The sequence below is a fragment of the Phyllobates terribilis genome, unplaced genomic scaffold (genome assembly GCF_046119375.1).
Source record: "Phyllobates terribilis strain yellow unplaced genomic scaffold, ASM4611937v1 Scaffold_11__3_contigs__length_659146591, whole genome shotgun sequence".
In the NCBI taxonomy this organism is placed as follows: Eukaryota; Metazoa; Chordata; class Amphibia; order Anura; family Dendrobatidae; genus Phyllobates; species Phyllobates terribilis.
The window spans coordinates 360723810-360746342 of record NW_027362771.1 but is presented as its reverse complement, the minus strand read 5'-3'; the positions used below and the strand labels follow the sequence as shown (position 1 = coordinate 360746342).

At 44.5% G+C, this 22533-nt stretch overlaps 1 protein-coding gene across 1 annotated transcript in view; it reads right to left on the bottom strand.

Annotated features, from left to right (window-relative positions):
* The window catches only part of LOC141166337 (cysteine repeat modular protein 2-like), a 316073-nt gene that overhangs the window by 73771 nt on the left and 219769 nt on the right, over positions 1-22533 (bottom strand). Inside the window, exons 11-12 of the mRNA XM_073652918.1 lie at positions 8274-8519; positions 5144-5339 (exon numbers count right to left, since the gene is read on the bottom strand). Of these exons, the coding sequence (XP_073509019.1) occupies positions 5144-5339; positions 8274-8519 (442 nt within the window). The remainder of the gene's footprint in view (positions 1-5143; positions 5340-8273; positions 8520-22533) is intronic.

Sequence of the window (22533 nt, the reverse complement as noted above, 5' to 3'; positions counted from 1 at the left end):
AAAATGAGAAAAATTATATACATATATTAAAAAAAATAAAAAAGTTTAAATCACCTTTCTTTTCCGCATTCAAAAATAAAGAACTTATTGTTTTTCCATAAAAGTCCAATTTATCAAAATAGAAAATTATTTAAACAGAATGGTAAACACCGAAAACAAAAAATAAAGAAAACGGTCAGAATTTACGTTTTTTGGCCACTGCACTCACCCCAAAAAATGAACTAACAAGCTACTTTTCAAGTTCCAATTTTTTTTAACCACTAAAATATAAAAAAAAAAGAAATATACCGGTACATGTTTGGTATTGTCTCTATAATCGCACTGACCTATAAACGCGGCCAAGATATACCCCAACCATTAATGGTGTCATTCAAACCAACAGCTTATCCTGCAAACAAGTCCTCACTCAAACTGCTATGTTTATGGAAAAATAGGAAAATGAAAGGATGAAGGAAACAAAAGCACAAAAAAAAAATTGCCAGGTTTTGAAAGGGTTAAGTAAGTAAATAAATAAATAATGGCTATATTGAGATGTCACTGTGTGTAGTATCCCTAGACTGTGATATGGCTATGTGTCTTATCCCTGCATTGTGTTATCAAATAAGTGAATAATGTCTGCACTGTGACGTCACGTGTGATACCACATAGAAAATATGACGATAGCCCATCAAATTTGTAAGATGCATAATTCATGCAGCATTTAGGCTCAAATGAGTCTTTCATAATAAGAAGTGCAAAATAACATCTTAAATATAAAAAATAAACTACCAGTTAATCACAAGAAGTGCATCAACTAATTAGACTACTGAATACATAAACATGTGACACATACAATACAGGTTCTCAATGTAATATTTGTATTGTGTGTCTTTATATATCTATTTCTGCACATCACATATATTTGTTGCCATGCATATGTTAGGTATGAGTTCACATATGTGTGTTAGTGAAATCCCCCACTGCACTATAAGGCCGGATTCACACATACGTGTTTCACGTTTTGAGTATGGATTGCCATGCACAGACCGTCTGCGGGTCTCCCAATGTAAATTCAGTAGCCTCTAGTGATGAGCGAGTATGTTCGGTTAACCCTTTCGGCGAGTATGCTCGGGCGAGTACCGAGTATCTTCAGCGTACTCGGTTATATGTTTGAATCACTCCCAAGTGCATGATTTGCGACTGTTTGACAGCTTTAATACATGTGAGGAATGCTTAAGAAACAAGCATTCCTCACATGTATTAAAGCTGTCAAACAGTCGCAAATCATGCACACGGGAGTGATTCAAATATATCATTGAGTGCATGGCACCCCTCATCCCCATCCTGGTATGCATGGAACACCTCACTCCCAATCCTGATATGCATGGCACCCTCTCATCCCCAATCCTGGTATGCATGGTAACCCTCACCCCTAATCCTGGTATGCATGGCACCCCTCACCCCCAATCCTGGTATGCATGGCACCCCTCACCCCCAATCCTGGTATGCATGACACCCCTCACCCCCAATCCTGGTATGCATGGCAAACCTCACCCCCAATCCTGGTATGCATGGCACCCCTCATCCTTGTATGCATGGCCCCCTCAGCCTTATCCTGGTATGACTGGGCCCCTCATCCCCATCCTGGTATGCATGGCACTTCTCATCCCTATCCTGGTATGCATGGTACCCCATCCCTCATCCCTATCCTGGTATGTATGCTACCCCTCATCCCTATCCTGGTATGCATGGCACCCCATCCCTCATCCTGGTATGCATGTTACCCCTCATCCCCAATCCTGGTATGCATGGCACCCCTCATCCCCAATCCTTGTATGCATGGCACTCCTCATCCCAAATCCTGGCATGCATGGCACCCCTCATCCCCAATTCTGGCATGCATGGCACACCTCATCCCCAATCCTGGTATGCATGGCACCCCTCATCCCTATCCTGGTATGCATGACACCCCTCATCCCCAATCCTGGTATGCATGGCACCCCTCATCCCCAATCCTCTTATGCATGGCACCCCATCTCTCATCCTGGTATGCATGGCCCCCTCATCGCAAATTTGGTATACATGGCACCCCTCATTCAAAATCTGGTATACATTGCACCCCTCATCCCAATCCTGGTATGCATAGCACCCCATCTCTCATCCTGGTAAGCATGGCCCCCTCATCCCAAATTTGGTATACATGGTACCCCTCATCCCAATTCTGGTATGTATGGCCTCCCTCACCCTCCAATCCTGGTATGCATGGCACCCCTCATCCCAATACTGGTATGCATGGCACCCCATCCCCCATCCTGGTATGTATGGTACCCCTCATCCCAAATTTGGTATACATGGCACCCCTCATCCCAATCCTGGAATGTATGGCCCCCCAATCCTGGTATGCATGGCACCACTCATCCCCCATTCCTGGTATGCATGGCACCCCATCCCTCATCCTGGTATGCATTGTACTCCTCATCCCTATCCCAGTATGTATGGTACCACGCATCCTGGTATGCATGGCTCCCCATCCCTCATCCTGGTATGCATGGTACCCCGCATCCCTATTCTGGTATGTATGGTACCCCTCATCCTGGTATACATGGCACCCCTCATCCCCCAATCCTGGTATGTATGGCCTCCTCATCCCCCAATCCTGTTATGCATGGCACCCCATCCCTCATTCGGGTATGCATGGTACCCCGCATCCCTATTCTGGTATGCATGGTACCCCTCATTCTGGTATACATGGCACTCCTCATCCAAATTCTGGTATGTATGGCCTCCTCATCCCAAAAACCTGGTATGCATGGCACCCAATCCCTCATCCTGGTATGCATGGCTCCCTCATCCCCAATCCTGGTATGCATGGCACCCCTCATCCCCCAATCCTGGTATGCATGGCTCCCCTCATCCCCAATCCTGGTATGCATGGTACCCCTCATCCCTATTCTGGTATGCATGGTACCCTCATCCTGATATGAATGGCACCTCATCCTGGTATGCATGGTACCCCGCATTCCTATCCTGGTATGCATGGTACCCCTCATCCCTATTCTGGTTTGCATGGCACCCCTCATCCCCATTGCATTGCTGTTATGCATGGCACCCCTCAACCCCAATCCTGGTATGCATGGTCCCTTCACCCCCCAATCCTGGTATGCATAGTCTCCTCACTCCTCAATCCTGGTATGCATGGTCCCCTCTTCCCCCAATCCTGGTATGCATGGTCCCTTCACCCCCCAATCCTGGTATGCATAGTCTCCTCACTCCTCAATCCTGGTATGCATGGTACCCTCACCCCCCAATCCTGGTATTCATGGCCGCCCTCATCCCCAATCCTGGTATGCATAGCACCCCATCTCTCATCCTGGTATGCATGGCCCCTCCATCCCAAATTTGGTATACATAGCACCCCTCATTCAAAATCTGGTATACATTGCACCCCTCATCCCAATCCTGGTATGCATGGCACCCCTCATCCCAATCCTGGTATGCATGGCACCACATCTCTCATCCTGGTATGCATGGCCCCCTCATCCCAAATTTGGTATACATGGCACCCCTCATCCCAATCCTGGAATGTATTGCCCCCAAATCCTGGTATGCATGGCACCACTCATCCCCCATTCCTGGTATGCATGGCACCCCATGCCTCATCCTGGTATGCATGGTACTCCTCATCCCTATCTCGGTATGTATGGTACCCCTCATCCTGGTATGCATGGCTCCCCATCCCTCATCCTGGTATGCATGGCTCCATCATCCCCAATCCTGGTATGCATGGCACCCCTCATCCCCCAATCCTGGTATGCATGGCTCCCCTCATCCCCAATCCTGGCATGCATGGTACCCCTCATCCCTATTCTGGTATGCATGGTACCCCTCATCCTGATATGAATGGCACCTCATCTTGGTATGCATGGTACCCCGCATTCCTATCCTGGTATGCATGGTACCCCTCATCCCTATTCTGGTTTGCATGGCACCCCTCATCCCCATTGCATTGCTGTTATGCATGGCACCCCTCAACCCCAATCCTGGTATGCATGGTCCCCTCACCCCCCAATCCTGGTATGCATAGTCCCCTCACTCCTCAATCCTGGTATGCATGGTCCCCTCTCCCCCCAATCCTGGTATGTGTGGTACCCCTCATCCTGATATACATGACACCCCATTCCTCATCCTGGTATGCATGGTCCCCTCACCCCCCAATCCTGGTATGCTAGGTACCCCTCATCCCACAATCCTGGTATGCATGGCCACCCTCATCCCCCAATCCTGGTATGTATGGCCCCCTAATCCCCCAATCCTGGTATATGTGGCCCCCTCACCTCCCAATCCTGGTATGCATGGCCCCCCTCATCCCCCAATCCTGGTATGTGTGGCCCCTCACCCCCCAATTCTGGTATGCATGGCACTCCTCACCCCCCAATCCTGGTATGCATGGCCCCCCTCATTCTCCAATTCTGGTATGTATGGCCCCCTCACCCCCCAATCCTGGTTTGTATGTCACCCCTCATCCCTTTCACGCTGCACACGGTCAGGTAAGTATGTAAGTATGGCGCCGGAGATCGCGGTATGCGTTCAGTGTCTACGCATACCGTGATCTCCGGCGCCATAGACACTCCTCTTACCTGTAACGGCTCCATGCGTTCTTCTGTCTGGAACCAGAGGCGTGTCGTCCTTGCGCAGTCTATAAAGGCTTCAGACAGAGACACGCATCTCCGGTTATATTATAGATAGTAGTAAGAAAATGCAACTATACATAACTAGGCAGAGTCATCATCAAAGGATATCATCTGGGTTCTTTGAAATTGATGTCTGATCATTGTCTTATTCTTGGCACCAATCAAGTGATTGAAAGGGCCATAGTTATCTAGAGAGTGGCACTGCACCCACTTCATTACTTACACTGCTCTACACAGCAAAACTGCATTCTTTTAGAAGTGGCTGGGCTTGGTATTGCTTTTCACCCCATTTCACTTAGAAACACATGGACACATAAATTAACCAGTAATGAAATGTACAATATACAAGCAGCAGACTGAACATGACATGACTCGATGTTATATATGTAAGGTAAGTAAATATACATACCGGTAGTTATTAGCATGGATGACAGTATACATATGCTACTAGAACATTAGAGCACTGTACTTACCCAGGTGGGCAATGTAGTATGCAGAGGTGAAGCAATTTGTAGTATCCAGAAGCACACACATCACAGTCCTTGGCTGATCCTCCATGGCATGTTGTGCATACCTGGTGGCAAGCTGAACAGAAGCCAAGAGTCACCCCATCTGCTTCTTCACTTGTATTGTATGTCCCAGTGGGACATTGCTTTACACAAGTGCTTTCTGCAGTGAACACAAAGTTACATTATGGGTTATTGTTGAGGTGACTTTAGAATATCTCCTATTTTTTTGCAGTGTCGTTTGCATTGAAATTCCCATTAACTAAGAATTCTGAAGCATTTTTTTACAACTATTTTTTGTGCCATTCCGTTTTATTCTTCCTCAACATTCATGAATAAATTGACATCTAGGAGCTACCAGTTGCGGGTGATTACAGCAACGAGGGACATTTTGCTTGTCTGATTAGCTTGTTGTACAATTCCCTTCTAACATGTCGGGATGGCCCAATGTTGAAAGGCCGCTTGGCTTTTCATGAAATTATCCTTAATGTGTGTGGAGACATGGACTGATAATAATGTAGCAGAGATGTGTCAATTGATTCAATGAAAATTAAATTTGTATGAAATTTTTGAAAATTTGCAGGTAAAGGCAAATTCGAACAATTTGTAATTTGAGAATTATTAACCCTAATGGAAATCTCCTCAAAAATGCCTGCAGTAATTTTACACAAAGCAGAAGATTTCAGCAACCAGAGAAGGCTTATATGACCTCCGATGTGGCCAAACATGCTTCTCCATAATGCCCTGCAGCTTTGACATCACATGGTATAGCACAGCCAACTAATAAATTAAGCTGGACCCTGAAACGCTATAATATGTAAACAATGAATATATGAAACTGGAACTTCATTACTGCTATAGAAAACGTGTTAAAACATAAAGGTACTTAGCGCACCATTGGCCAATTCATGTAAGCCCAACAGCCAGAAACAAGGTATACCCCTATGTTGGGACCCTAAACCTAACATGATGCCTCTCCCGGGCTAAAAGCCTACAATTATATCGGTAGGTAGGATCAAGCACTACTTAAAAAAGTCTTAGGCTGATGGGAGGAGTGCTCAGTCAGGATTCCAGAACTCACAGTTCACTAATAAGGATAGGCAGAGAAACCCTGTAAATGTTAAATACTCTATAGACAATTAATTTAATAGCTGGAGAAAGGCATAGGAGGGCTGCCAGCATCCGTGCCAGACTCAGATTGATTGATCAGTGATAGTGAAGCTGGCTGGATGCTTGTCCTGCTGAATTTAAATTGCACATTTTTATGTCATTCTTAAAGCACTAGAAAGCAGCAATCCAACACAATATTTTCTAAAAAAAAAATTGAACTTTGTGTAAGAGAAAGTGTGATTGCCACAAGCAAGCAAATGTTGCCACATATTACTTTTTGAATGTGTACCTATTTACCTAGAATTTCTTGTTGCATCCTTTTTGGCAAGGATAGAATAATTGGCGTTAAAAACAATGACAAAAGGTAATTATTGTGTTGGAAAAAATGCATCGTAAAAGAAAAAGTGGCCATGGGAATGGATATGGCAATGTAAAAAAAAACTCCATCATCATGATCGCATCAGTCATCTGGGCAGAAACACTACCAAATACAAGGGTATTAGTTAGGAAGTTGTGGAGAGTATTATGGAATACATGGCAGCACATCACTCGTCTCAGCCATTGCAGCAAGATGATGTTACTTCTGATGGCAACACCATCAGTTTGAGTCAGTGTCCTCATGCATAGCCATAACAGTTAATGTTTTATAATGCAGACTTTCAATGCCGTCAATGACAGGTGTTCTGTCCCTTAGTCCCCTAAGCAATAGGAAGATATTTCACAATAAAAATTTCTTTCAGTTGATTTGTTGGATGAGATGAAGAGTCAGCATTTGTACTCAGATGACATGAGGCTAGAGAAGATGGAAGACATGATTCAAACATCTAGCTTTTCAGTGGCTCTGTCGGTCATGGTGGTAGGGGCACTGGCAGTGGTACTGTGAGTCAAGGGAATCAGGTGAAGGGCAAGGAACTCAGGGCAGTCAACCAAGCTAAGGATTAAAGGTGTTTTCCGGTCAAAAGTGATAAGTCTGTGTGACTGCAGACTTATGAATCCCCCCAGCGCAGACACTGTGCGCTGCGGAGATTTGCCAGTATGAGACCCAGGACCGGAGGCTATGTATGCGTTATTCAGTGTCGCCTCTCTCCATTCCCTCGTATGGAGCGAGGCTACACCCCATCTAGTGACGTAGACGGCTAGTGGGCGCGTACGACTAGAAGGCGCGCCCTCACTCAATACAAGTGTATGGTGAACGAGGCCACGCCCACTGGCCGGGGTATGTATAACACATACATACCCTCCGTTACTGGGTCTCATATTGGCGAATCCCTGCAGCGCATAGTGCGTGCACTGGGGGGGATTCATAAGTCTGCAGTCACACAGCGTGACTGCAGAATTATCACTTTTGACTGGACAACCCCTTTAAGGATGATGATGATTGTATATTGGAAAGGCCTGAGAACCAGATCTAGGTACGAAAGAGGTGATGTTAGCATCAGCAAAAAACAGATATTCAGCCAAAAGGTCTAACAGGCGTCAGCTTGGTCTTCAGGTGTCAGCTTGGGAGCAGGCGATGCCAGAGTTGCTGTTAGTGGAGCAGGTTCAACAGTGCCTGAAAGCTCTGGTCATGGTCATAATGGTGGCAAGTCCTATGAGCAGGAATCACGGTTGTGGGAATTCTTTTTCCTGTATCTGGCTGATTAATGTTTTGCAATTTGCAGGCTCTGAAGGAGGAAACTGCCTCCTGGCTGAGAGGAGAATTACATCAGGCCCCAGTCACCTCGTTCCTCAGTGAGAAGATACGTGCAGGAAACAAACAATAAAAGGAACTCAGTTCTGCACCAGTGTTATGTCCCCTTCATTCTCAGTATATGAGGGGATCCCAGAGGTCAGACCCCAATTATTATATTCTACCCATCACTTTATGACATAAGAAACCCTTGTTCTTTGATAGTATTTGTATATTTACTGAAAACTCATACTCATTGCCAAATATTTTGAATGCTGATTAGAAATCTAAGATCCCATTATTATATCTAGTACTTACTATATAGGTAGTACGGTACCAAGCAGGTTACACAGTTTTCCGCTGAGCGACCATCACATGATTCACATATCTGAGCACAAGAACTACATGTGAATAAATCATCATCGAGGAAAGTTTTTGGAGGACATTTTGCATCCCCTTGTACCCCACACATTTCACTTTCCAGGTCCAGAGTCAGTTGGCTTTGGCATTGTGTGCAGTCAGTTGACTGTGGGCCAGAACATTTGGCACATGTTTTGTGACACTCTAAAAAATAAGCATATTATAATAAACATTACAAAATATGTTTTTCTTAAAATTGAAAGTAATTCATTATTTATTAATTCAAACATTTATAATCTTGAAAACATAAAAATTAAATGTGTTTTTGGAATTCTTTTCTTCAGCAGAGATCATAATAGTTAATTTTGAGATATATCATGGCAATACAATGAAACTCCTTTTTTTACAGGAACTATTAGTATAACAATTCTAACTATTCAAAAGCTTTTCCTATTTCTTCATAACAATTTTGATTTTCACATGACCTGAAGAGTACCAAACAGAAGTAACTATTTGAACCACCATTATGAATATTCATCAGTAGTTTAATCTGTGGTTTAGAGGATGGTTCAGCTAAGATTAACTGTAAAAATAGTGCTACATTTTCACTGCAAAATTTTTGGTCTGGAAGTAGTTCTTTAAAGTCAATCAAATAAAGCTGCACTCTATAATGCTATAGCATGTAAACATTAAATATATGAAATTTGAATTGCAATACTGCTCTAGTAAATAGGGAAAAAACGAAGATGTTTAGTACATAATTTGGCCAATTCATGCATGCCCAGCAGCTAACTTCAAGGCGATCTTCTTTTGCTGGGAACCAATCCTAATGTGATTCCTCCCTTAGGCTGATAGCCTACATTTATATGAGGAGGTAGGTGTCACAAGTCTGTCAGAAGTGACAGACAGTCGCCCTGCAGTTGGTTGCAGGAGATCTTTATGTTTGGTATTACAGACACCGTCTTAGAGGCTATCTCTCTAGTACCCAGCGGCTACCTTCCTCTGGCTAATTAACACCCTAGCCTGGGTGTATAAATACCTGCTGTCTGCTAGAGGGAGGTGCCGGCGATACTCATTACCCTTTGTCAAGGCTCAGAGCATGTGCATTACTTCATCCTATCTGGAGCTATGAGGACGGGTGTCCCTCTCTCTGAAATCGACTAAAAGCTAAGCTATCTTCCCTTGTTTGTTCCCCCTTTCTGTCTTTAGTGGTCAGTGGGGATTGACTAGCACTCATCCCCCTCCATTCCCTAGCCAAGGACAAACGCCAGGGAAAGACAGGGCGAAGTTCGCGTGCGGTGATTAGTGAAGAGCCAATATAGGGACGTTAGTGGAGACAGGGTGATACTAGATCAGCTTAGGAGGTTTCCACTCCCTACTTTCCCTAGAGTCTAGGCTCCCTTTCCCTCTTCCCTTTGTGTTGCACTAAGTCTTTCCCACACCTTGCGTGACAGTAGGATCCTGCTGTAATTAAAACCACCATGGGCTGATGGGTGGAGTGCTTAGTCAGAGAACCTATGTATACAAATATCAAAAGACTGACCATCACTTCCAAATAGAATACTGGTCTGAACAGATAGCATGAAAACATGACATATATGACATTTTAATTACATTACTGCTCTAGAAAATAGGAAAAAATGAACCTATCTTAATGTGATTCCTCTCTTGGGCTGATAGCCTACATTTATACATGGGTAGCGTTAGAGAGTGCACCTTTATTTGTTAGTTATGTATGGAGATGACTACTCTTAGTATGCACCTGTTCAGATCAGTATTCTGTTTGGAAGTGATGGTCAATCTTTTGATATTTGCATAAATAAGCTCTCTGATTGAGCACTCCACTCATCAGCCCATGGCAGTTTTAATCACAGCAGGATCCTACCTACCCATAAAACAGCAGACTATCAGCCCAAGAGAGGAATCACATTAGAATAGGTTCCCAGCAAAAGAAGATTGCCTTGTCATTGGCTGCTAGGAATGCATGAATTGGCCAAATTAGGTGCTAAGTATCCTTGTTTTTTTCCTATTTTCTAAAATTAAAGCCTGTTAACCCTTTATATCATGCAACATGTGCTTACATTTCTAGTACAAAGAGCACTGCACAGTATGCAATTAGCTTTAATTATATTATCTTAAATATAAGCATAATTTGTATATTATGCATTAACTGTTTAACTGCACAAATATAACCTCCGAATAGCTTCTAGGAGGGATAAATGACCTAACATTTATATGCTCCAATAAATATCTATCAGCTGGAAGATCTAGCTGTACACGAAATTAATTTGTGTTTCCACAGTTCCATTCACTAGCTAACATTTTGCTTTTTGCTGTGGCCAGGTGTCTCTTCTGAGAAGGTGGCATTTATAAGGTACAGCAGAACCTGTTATTACTTCCCTCTTGCTACCCTCACATGCCAGTTCCTCTTCAGTAAAATTTATAAAAGCCCCATTCATTGAGCAGCATTAAATGACTGCACCATTTTCCTTGCAACTTGTTTTCTGGCCACCAATCTATAGCAGTACTATGTGCCAGACAAGCAGTGCAAGGAAGTGTGAATTTCCTTCCGAGACTTCATTATTATTCTTTCCGTCAAGAGACTTTTTGACCTTCTTAATCATATATTTTGTATGTTGCTTGCTGGATTCTCACCACGTTTTCAGGCACTAAACAGTAAATGTATTAGCCAGTTAAATGTTAAGTGGATGGGCAGTACATCTCAAGCAATAGTCTATCAAGAGAAACATTTTAGTGTGCTATACAAATATACTTAGAAATAAAACAGCAATTATTTATGGTAGGAATCCAGGGTATGAAGTAAAGCAAGCATTAAAGGGGTGGTCTGAAGGCAAAGTCATTTTGCTCCTAACTCCCTACCTACTTGATGCTATAATCTAAGCTATTTTCTAACAACTTGCTTTAAAAATTCCCTACCGTTCCCTAACTACACTGTCTATTGTATTTTATTTTCTTGTCCTCCTGTGTGATGACGATTTGTTTGAATATCCCAGTGCATGCTGGGATACTCAAACAAAGCGTCCTAAGGGGGCAGAGGCTGCGGTCACTGTTACAGCCCTTGCCCCCTCCCTGAAACAAAGAGTCAGGGACGCTTGTTTCAGGGACAATGCTGTCCCTGCTGTCTACCCCGTGCACTGCCCCCTCTGTGCGATGTGCGCAGTGCGGTGTCTCCCCTGTGTGTTCTCTGTTGTTTGTTTAGATGAAGAGTGATAAGCCGGAACGTCACTGGTAACTGACGGGTATTCTGACACCGCTATGTTCCCGGCTTATTACTATTTATCTAAGCAGACAACAGAGCACACAGATGGGAGACAGGGCACTGTGCACATTGCACAGGAGAAACAGTGCATGGGGGAGACAGCAGTGACAGCATTGCCCCTGAAATGAACATCACTGATGACGCTTCGTTTGAAGGAGGGGACAGGGGCTGTGACAGTGACCGCAACCTTTGCCCCCGCTCTTATGATGCTTCGCTTGAGAATGTACTGGGATACTCAAACGAATCATCATCACACAGGAAGTAGGGAAAAAAATATGATAGCTGTTAGTGTAAACAGTGAACAGTAGGGAATTTTTTAAGTAGGTATATTAGAAAATATCTTAGATTATAGCATCAAATAGATAGGGAGTTAGGAGCAAAATGACTTTGCCTTTGGAACACCCATTTAAACCAACCTGAGACTGCTGTATTCATCACATAGGATGCACTGAGACTGCTGTATATATCAGATAGGAGACATTGAGACTGTTGTATACACATCACATAAGACACACTGTGACTGCTATATATACATCACAGGATACACAGATTGCTGTATACATTACATAAGATACACTGAGACTGCTGTATATACATCACATAGGGGACACAGGCTGCTGTATATACATCCCAGGATACACAGACTGCTGTATACATCACATAGGATACACTGGGACTGCTGTGCATACATCACATATGACACAATGCAACTGCTGCATACATCACATAGGATGCACAGAAACGGCTGTATAAGCATCACATAGGATATGCTGAGTCTCTGCTGTAAGTACATTACATAGACGACACTGCGACTGCTAAATGTATCTCATAGGAGACACTGTGACTGCTGCATTCAAAAAAGGCAAAGCGATGCTAACTACACCGACAATAGAATCATAGAATCATAGAATCATAGAATGGTAGAGTTGGAGGGGACCTCCTGGGTCATCTGGTCCAACACCCTGCTCAAAGCAGGATTCACTAAATCATCTCAGACAGATGTCTGTCCAGCCTCAGTTTGAAGATGTCCATTGAAGGGGAACTCACCACCTCTCGTGGCAGCCTGTTCCACTCATTGATCACCCTAACTGTCAAAAAGTTTTTTCTAATATCTAATCTGTGTCTCCTCCCATTCAGTTTCATCCCATTGCTTCTAGTCTTTCCTTGTGCAAATGAGAATAAAGATGATCCTTCTACAATGTGATAGCCCTTGAGATATTTGTAGACAGCTATTAAGTCTCCTCTCAGTCTTCTGTTTTGCAAGCTAAACAAACCCAAATCCTGTAACCGTTCCTCATAGGACATGGTTTGCAAACCGATCACCATTCTGGTTGCTCTTCTCTGAACTTGCTCCAGTTTGTCGATGTCTTTTTTAAAATGTGGTGCCCAAAACTGGACGCAGTATTCCAGATGAGGTCTGACCAAAGAGGAGTAAAGTGCGATAATGACTTCACGTGATCTAGACTGTATGCTTCTGTTAATACATCCCAGAATTGTATTTGCCTTTTTTGCTGCTGCATCACACTGTTGACTCATGTTCAGTCTATGATCTATTAGTATACCTAAGTCTTTTTCACATGTACTGTTGCTTAGCTCTATTCCTCCCATTTTGTATATGCTTTTTTCATTTTTATTGCCCAGATGTAATACTTTGCATTTTTCCCTGTTAAAAACCATTCTGTTAGTTACTGCCCATTGCTCCAGTTTATTTAGGTCTTTTTGAATCCTCTCTCTTTCTTCTCTAGTATTAGCTATCCCTCCTAGCTTTGTGTCATCAGCAAATTTAATCAGTTTACCCTCAATTGCTTCATCTAAATCATTGATAAAGATGTTGAACAATACAGGTCCCAGCACAGAGCCCTGTGGTACCCAACTTGAGACATTCCTTCAACTGGATATGAAGCCATTTACGACCACTCTTTGAGTCCGATCACTAAGCCAGTTATGAATCCACCTAACAGTTGCCTTGTCCATTCCATACTTGGTAATTTTTTCAATAAGGATGGTGTGAGATACTTTGTCAAATGCTTTGCTGAAGTCAAGATATACTATATCTACAGCATTTCCCTGATCCACCCAGTCAGTGATTCTGTCATAGAAGGAAATTAAGTTAGTCTGACATGACTTGTTAGTTACAAACCCATGCTCACTCTGATTAATCACTTCATCCTTATCCAGGTTCTTACATACATGTTGTTTAATAATTTGTTCAAAGATCTTTCCTGGTATAGAAGTCAGACTCATCGGCCTATAGTTCCCTGGGTCCACCTTCTTCCCCTTTTTGAAGATAGGAACAATATTTGCTATTCTCCAGTCTTCTGGGACTTCTCCTGTTCTCCAAGAATTTTCAAAGATTATGGAGAGTGGTTCTAAAATTTCTTCTACGATCTCCTTCAGTACTCTGGGGTGTAATTCATCTGGACCTGGAGACTTGAACTCATTTATGTTAGCTAAATATTCCCTCACAATCTCTCTGTTTACAGATAACTTGGATTCTTCTATTCCTTTAATAGGACAGTGAAGATCAGTTGATGTTACATTTTCTTTCTGAGAGAAAACAGATGCAAAATAGGAATTAAAAAGTTCGGCCTTCTCAACATCCTTTCTTACCATTTCACCATTTTCATCCTGTAAAAATCCTATAGCATCTTTGACTTTTCTTTTACTTTTGACATACCCCCAAAATCCTTTTTATTTCTTTTGACATCTCTTGCAAGCCTTAATTCATTGTCAGCTTTAGCTAACCTGATACGTGCCCTGCAGGATTTGCAGACTGCATTATAATCTTCTTTAGATATGCCTCCCTCTTTCCATTTGATAAACATTTCTTTCTTTCTTTTTAGCATGTGTTTAAGTTCTGTGTTCATCCATCCTGGTTTCCTTAAATGCTTCCCATTCTTCCTACTTTTCGGGATTGTTAACGATTGTGCTTTGAGAATCTAATTTTTAAAAATGTCCCATCCTTCCTGGACATTTTTGTCCTTAAGGACATCCAGCCATGGGATTCCACCTATTCTCTTTCTGAGTCGCTTAAAATCTGCCTTTCTGAAATCTAACCTTGAAGTTTGAGTCTTCACATGTCTTCCTCCTCTAGTTATCCAAAATTCTATAATAGCATGATCGCTGCATCCTTACTGTACTGACAATACCAGCTATCCAAAAATACAGACAGTACTGACAAAAAAAAATACAGACACTACTGACAATACCAACTATACCAACAATAGAGACAGTACTAAAAATAACAACTATACTGATAATACCCACAGTACTGACAATACCAGTTATACCAACAATACTAACAGTATTGACAATACCAACTATACAGACAATAATGCCAGCAAAACAGAATATAATCACAATACCAACAAGACCAACTTTACAGACAATGCCAATACTACCAATAATGCAAACAATATCACCAGTCCTGCCTGATTTAATTTTTTTTGCAAGAGACAATACCAACAACATTAGGTTATTCTGGGAGTTTTAATAATTAGCATAACCACAGGGATGTGAATAAATTATAATAATAATTTTTATTTTTATAGCGTCAACATATTCCGCAGCTATTTACAATTTTAGGGGGGACTTATACAGACAATACAGATGTTACAGAATAAACATAACTCATATCAAAATAGAGGAAATAGGGGAGACACAAAAGGTAATATGTACATATGTTGTATAATACAGCCATAATACACTAAATCAGGTATGTACCTAACACTGCATGAAATGGTCGCCAGCCAGTATATGTACAGTCCAGAAAGAGGCTATTCACTGCATGGATGGTATGAACATTAATTTGAAGAAAATTTTAATATGGGCCAAACTAGGACAGTTAGATAAGTATGTTGAGTCGATAGGCCAGTCTAAAGAAATGTTTTTTTTTTAGGGGACGCTTAAAACTGTGGGCATTGGGAATTAATCGAAGTGTCCTGGGTAAGTGCTTTCCAAATAATTGGCGCAGCACGTGAGAAATCTTGGAGATGGGAGTGGGAAGTTTGGCTTATTGAAGATTTTAGTTTTAAGTCATTGGTGCTGAAGCATGGAGCACTTTGTGGGTAAGAATGATAAGTTTATATTGAACTCTGTATTGGATGGGCAACCAGTGCAATGACTGGTACAGGGAAAAGGCATCGGTGTAGCGGTTGGTGAGGAATATTATCCTGGCTGCTGCGTTCAGGACGGATTGGAGAGGGGAAAGTTTAGTAAGAGGGAGACCGATTAGTAAAGAGTTGCAATAGTCCAGACGAGAATGAATAAGAGCTACAATAAGAGTTTTTGCCGAGTCAAAGGTAAGAAAAGTTCTGATTCTTGAGATGTTTTTGAGGTGTAGATGACACGAGCGAGTGATTTGATGTGAGGAGTGAAGGAAAGATCTGAATCAAATATGACCCCAAGCAGGCATTTTGCTGAGGAGTAATGGTAGAGCCACAAATGGAAATGGCAATATTGGGCATAGGTAGGTTAGTGGAATGAGGAAAATAAAGAATAACCATTACTCACATGTAAAATCCCCCATCAATCCATTACTGACACTCTGGTGTTTCTTAGGTCTTTGCATACCTCATAACTTTTACAGAAGAGTAAAAGGGATGAATTATGTGGTGCACTAAGTAGCGTATTTTGGCCATGTTCCTAATCACACCCTTAGCCTCACCCATTTACCATTTCTTTCTACCCTGGCAGGAGAAGATGTCAGAGGTGGTGTGGTGGCAGTGAGTGACATTCAGCAGTCCACCGATAAAAACGTTGGATAGACCCAAATCCAGGAGAGTCTCTCTGTAACTGCAAAGGTTGGGACCTACATATTTATTTTTTGCTCATTCATTCATAGTTGTAGCAGCCATTACTTTTTGATTTTTATGTTAGCTTCACTATATGAGGTCTTGCCACATTGTTAAACAAGTCCGTACAGTCATATTCAGGCAAAGTGTAAATGCTGCATATTTTCTGCTGTTTTTTTTATATGTTTTCCCCCTTATTTCATGTTTTCGTGAAGATTTGAAGCAGAATTTTTAATATTATTCTTTCTAGTACAGAAAAGCTTTGATTCTGCACTTAAAAAAATCATTCACTTATGTTAACTGCACAATACAGGTACATAGACATGCACTGGTATTTAGAGATGTAGTTCACTGTATCAGTGCAAAGTGAAGTAAATACATAGAATCCAATGCACATTATAGTACAGAAAATTCTCCTATACTTGACAGTGCAGCCTTTGTCTCATTGCTATGGCTGCTGCGACTTGCATACTTTGGACACATCATAGAGCAATCACTCAAAAGGACATCATGATCAGAAGAATAGAAGGAACAAGGCAAAGAGGAAGACCAGCAACCAATGGCTTGATACTATCAAAATAACATCTAAGAAGACCTAGGTGGACCTATCTATGGTTCAAGATCGAGCCGGAGGCAGGTAAAAAAAAATTAAAAAGTATGTACAGCACAAAGAGATGTCCCCCTCACCGGAGGAGGCGGAACTACTGAGCAATGAACTCAATAGCACGCAAGATATTGTAGACAGAGTGAATAAAAGTCAGGACATAGCCCAGGACAACGGGTAGCTGTCCCGCATATTGGGACTGTCCTGCTGGAACCATGACGGTTGAACTGGATCCATGAAAGTGACAAGCCCAGGGGATGGGGATGACTCGGTACCCGGGCCTTTGCCTGGCCATGGGGATGTCGCGGTGGTCGGCTCCCGGGCCCATACCCTGGGGTCAGCTTTTAAAAGGGGATTGTTTGTTAAGTTTATGAAAGTTCGTGATGCCACCTGTGGTTTCTGGTGAGAATCACCAGCGCTGCGGCAGTCCACTGAGGCCGGTGATAAGGCAGCTCGATGGTATAGCTCCCCACAGGTGGAGCTGGGCCTCAGGGCAGCATACAGAGAGGGGGATGCAGGACAGGTGAGACCCAGCCGGGTCAGAGCAAGAACAGGGACAGACACGATAGTCACTTCAGTACCTTTTACTGATGGAAATTCAGGCACATCCCGGAGCACTGTAGGGTGAAGGGTGCATATCAGGATCCTTCCCAATGAGCGGGTGTAGGGCCTCCTGTTTCTTGCCTCTGCGTAGTAAGTTTCTGAAATGCCTGGAGCTAGGCCTAACTTTATCTCTGTCCTGCACCGGCTGACGTTGTGGTAGGGCCTTCTCTTGGAGTGCACGCTCCCAGCTTACGGGGCCTATGTGTCTCCTGGCCCTGTTACGTATCAGCTCTCTGGTGAACCTGGGACCTGTAGTTCTCCAGGGATTCCGGTTATGCCTTACTGGGTCGTAGAGATCCCGGTAAGCTGGGACCCGGTGTCCGGTATTTGTTTCGGGGTGAGCTGGGTAAGCTCCTCTGCCCCCACTGCTACTCACTTTCCACTCGCCTTCGGCCATGCTCGGGCCCTTACTAGGCTACACACACTATCGGAAGCTTGCCGCTCTTCACCGATCTTATGGCGCCGCCACACCTTAAGCTCACTATTCTGAGCTACAACTGAGTCTAGACTGGGCTTACCTCTGCAGACAAACTTCTGCAAGAACCGAACTGAGAACTCTGTCCCTCTCTGGCTGTGAGCAGGAACTCTGTTCTGGCTAGACTGAACTAGACTCCACTGCCTGGCTCCACCTTCCCTATTTATATCCCTAACAGGCTCCCTCTGCTGGTCTGGGGTGGAAGGTGGAGATGTGTAAATGTTTATGGGGGCCTCTTGTGGAGGAATCCATCAATGCACTCTTCTAGGATCTGTGATACCAAGCGCAGCTGGGTGTCACATTCCCCCCTAGCAAAGCTCAGCACTCCCGGGCTGAAGTACATTTTAAAACAACAACAATAGGAAACATGAACAATCTTCCCTTTATGGGAGGCACCAAGCTTAAACGTTGCATAACAATATAAACAAATACAAAGCATCCTCAGAGTCCAAGTCTCTTATGGTGAGGTTCCCAGACAGGATGTCCATCTCACAGGGTAGAGTACTTGGTGGTTTTGAGGGACCTGTCCCAAACCCTCAACGTAGGCCCTGGGGTGGCTGCAGGGCATGAAGATCCCGAGTTGGACCTCCCGTAGAGCCACTCCAGACAGGTTTTCCTTCTGAGGTCACCTAAAGGGGGCACTCCAGGGAGCGCAATTATATACAAAAAGCAGTTTTTGGGCTGCACATAGACCTCAGCCACGAAGTTCTTAGATAAACAATAAAGGAAGTGTCCGTTTCACTTAAACTGTTCATCAATAAGGCAAAACACAAAGTAATATACATATGCACGAAAACACACAGAAATACAGTTCAATACCCCGGGGTAACCATCTACACTTGTCAGAAGTTTAACTATTTTACTCAGTGTATCTGACAGGGGGTCGACCTCTCGTGCTACGTGTTGATTTGCGTAGTGCGGTGGTCTGTGTGATAACAGAGTCTGCATTATCAGTTACCCTACCACCCTACGTGTGACTAAGTTGTAAAACTGCCTTAACCTCTCTCTGGGACTGGCAAGTTCACCATTGGCTGGGCTTTCTTGCTCTGCTCCTACCGGGGATCCTTCGTCCGGGGATACTTCTTGAGCTGGCTCTTCTGCAGCACTAGGCTCTTCTGCAGCACTTACAGGTTCAACTTGCTGTGGAGGGTTTTCTGGCTGTTCGAAGAATTGGAGTGTTGGAATGATTACTGCTCCTCCTATTTGAGGCCAATCTGCCGGGAATTCTCCCAAATCAGTATGTACTACTGGTTCTTCAGGTTCCTCAGGGTACAGTGAGAGGCACGCCTTCTTGGGGTTTTAGTAGGTCTGGACACAACTTTAGGTGGTCTCTGGACACTGTTGCAGACATTCTTCCTCCATCTCTACTAATTATGCAGGTCTTCTTATTATCAAATCTTGACTCTAACACAGTGTAGGGTTCTCTCTCCCACTGGTCATCAAGTTTGTGGTTTCGTCTTTTCCTTTTCAATACTACTTCACCAGGTGTGAAGGGTTCTGCGGGCGCGTTTTTGTTGTAGTGCGCCTCCTGCTTTTCTCTCACCTGAGTGAGACTGTCCTCGACACAGGCTTGTACCCTCCTGTACTGCTTTTGTCTGGTCGTGTCCCAGTCCTCAGTGGTCATATCAGCTTCAGGCTCAACAACACCAAGCTCCAGATCCATGGGCAGCTTTCCTGGCCTTGCCCACATGAGATATGCCGGAGTGCAATTGGTGGAACTTACTGGTATATGATTGTACAGATCTACTAGGTCAGGTAGTAGGTCTGGCCACTGATTTCTCTCTTCAAGTGGTATGGTCTTTAGCAGGTCGATGATGATGTTATTCATCTTCTCACAGAGACCATTAGTTTGTGGGTGGTACGGTGTAGTTCTTATCTTCTTACACCTGTATAGATGGCAGAACTCCTTGAACAACTCAGCCTCAAAGGCCGGGCCTTGGTCCGTCAGCACCTGCTCGGGATAACCATGGGGTCTACAGAAATACACTTGGAACATCTTTGCTGCTGTCTCTGCCGTCAGGTCTTTGACGGGGGTGACCACCAGGAAACGTGAGTAGTGATTCACCATGGTCAGAGCATAAGAGTACCCTGACCTGCTGGGGGACAGCTTGTCATGGTCCAGGGCCACGATCTTCAGGGGTCGAGTCATCTTGATGGGTTGCAGGGGTGCCTTCTGGCTGCTGTAGTCTTTTCTTCTAAGGCCACAGGGTCCACAGTCCCGGCACCACCGCTCAATGGAGCTGCGCATCCCTACCCAGTAGAATCGACACTTCAGCAGGGTCTCTAGCTTTTTCCAGCCAAAGTGCCCCGCCTGATCGTGGTAGGCCTCCAACACCATTTGGATGTCTCTCTTGAGGACCACTATCTGCCATACCATCTCATGGGTTTTTGGATTGACGTACCTCCGGCACAGCTTCTCACGGTAGATAAACAGCCGGCTTCTCTCGTTCCACAGCTGCTTTGCTTGCAGAGATGCGTCTTTTTCCAGGGAGGAACCTTCTTGGGTTATCAGCTCCTTGATGCGGCTGACAACCGGGTCACTGTCGTCCTGGGTCTCCTTCCAGCTGTGGTGAGGCAGGGGGTTTAACGTCTTTCCACGCTGCCTCCTGGAGGCTCGTTGCTCGTGGATCATCCCATTCCGGTGAAAGGCAGGTAGCTCAATCTCTTCCAGGTCATCCACTTATTCTTCTGTGTCTGACTGGTGAGGCATCCTGGACAGGGCATCGGCGTTGGCGTTCTTGCGGCCCGCCCGGTATTTTATTGTGAATTGATAATTTGACAACCGAGCCATCCATTGTTGTTCCAGTGCTCCTAGCTTAGCTGTTTCAAGATGGGTCAAGGGGTTGTTATCAGTGAAGGCAGTGAACTTACTGGAGGCTAGATAGTGCTTGAACCTTTCAGTGATGGCCCAGACCAAGGCCAGGAACTCCAACTTGAAGCTGCTATATTTCTCTGGGTTCCTCTCGGTCGGGCGGAGCTTCCTGCTTGCATATGCGATCACTTTCTCTTGGCCATTCTGCTTCTGACTTAAGACAGCTACCAGTGCTTCGTTGCTGGCATCAGTATACAGCAGGAACGGTTGGCTGTAGTCAGGGTAGGCTAGGATCTCATCGCCTGTCAGGATCTCCTTCATCTCCTGAAACGACTCGGCTTGCTCCTTACCCCAGTGGAATGGGGGATTTCTGCCTTTGGGGGACTGCCCTACCAGGAGGTCTTGCAGAGGAGCTGCTTTCTTGGTGTAGTCTTTTACAAACCTCCGGTAGTATCCTACTGGTCCCAAGAACGGACGCACCTCCTTGAGGTTCTTCGGCTCCGGCCACTTCTGGATGGCAGTGACCTTCTCCGGGTCTGGTGCTACCCCTTCCACACTGACAATGTGCCCCAGGTACTGTACCTTTCTCTTGAGCAGGTGACACTTTGAGGGCTTCAACTTCATCCCGTACCGGGACAGTGACGAGCCAAGTGGTCCTCGTACGTTTTGGAATACACTATCATGTCGTCCAGGTAAAGTAACACAGTCTCGAAGTTGCGGTGTCCCAGGCAGCACTCCATCAATCTATGGAACGTTCCGGGGGCATTGCAGAGTCCAAACAGCATACTGTTGAACTCGCAGAGTCCCATCGGGGTAGTGAAGGCCATCTTCTCCCGATCCTCCTCAGCCACAGCTACTTGCCAGTACCCACTAGTGAGGTCAAGGGTGGAAAAGTAATTTGCAGACTTTAAGGCAGCTTGGGACTCCTCTTTGCGTGGTAAAGGGTATGCATCTTTATGTGTAATGCGATTTACTTATCGGTAATCTACACACATTCTCATGCTCCCATCCTTTTTCCTAACTAGCACTAGGGGCTAGGGGAGCTGCCCAGGGACTACAACTATCCCTTATTACCCCCGCCTTTCTCATGTCGTGCAACATTTCCTTAGCCTTCTGGTAGTGTTCTGCTGGTATAGGCCTGTAACGTTCTTTGATGGGTGGATGGTCACCTGTGGGGATATGGTGTTGAACCCCCTTAATCCTCCCGAAGTCAAGTGGATGTTTACTGAACAACTGCTCGTATTCTTGAACCACCCGGTGTACACCCTGTTTCTGATGGGCAGGAGTGGTGTCTGTCCCAACATGGAGCTGTTGACACCAATCCTCCACCTGGGTTGCAGGGTCATTATCCTCCACTTCGTCTGGTGAAGTTAAGGACTCCGCCTTGTGAATGCAGTTGTCATTTACAGCATGCAATTTGGCAACAGTGGCATAACGTGGCAATCTGACCTCATCTTCCCCACAGTTGAGAAGACGGACGGGCACCCTCCCATTGCGTACATCTACCCACTCCTCTGGCGGTTAAGAGCGTGGGTCTATGCTCGGAGCAAAGGGGTTCTACTACCGCCTGGTAGCTCTGTCCTCTAAGACCTATAGCAGCTCTACACCAGATAAGCATTTCACTCATTGGGGGGATTACAATGGGTATGGG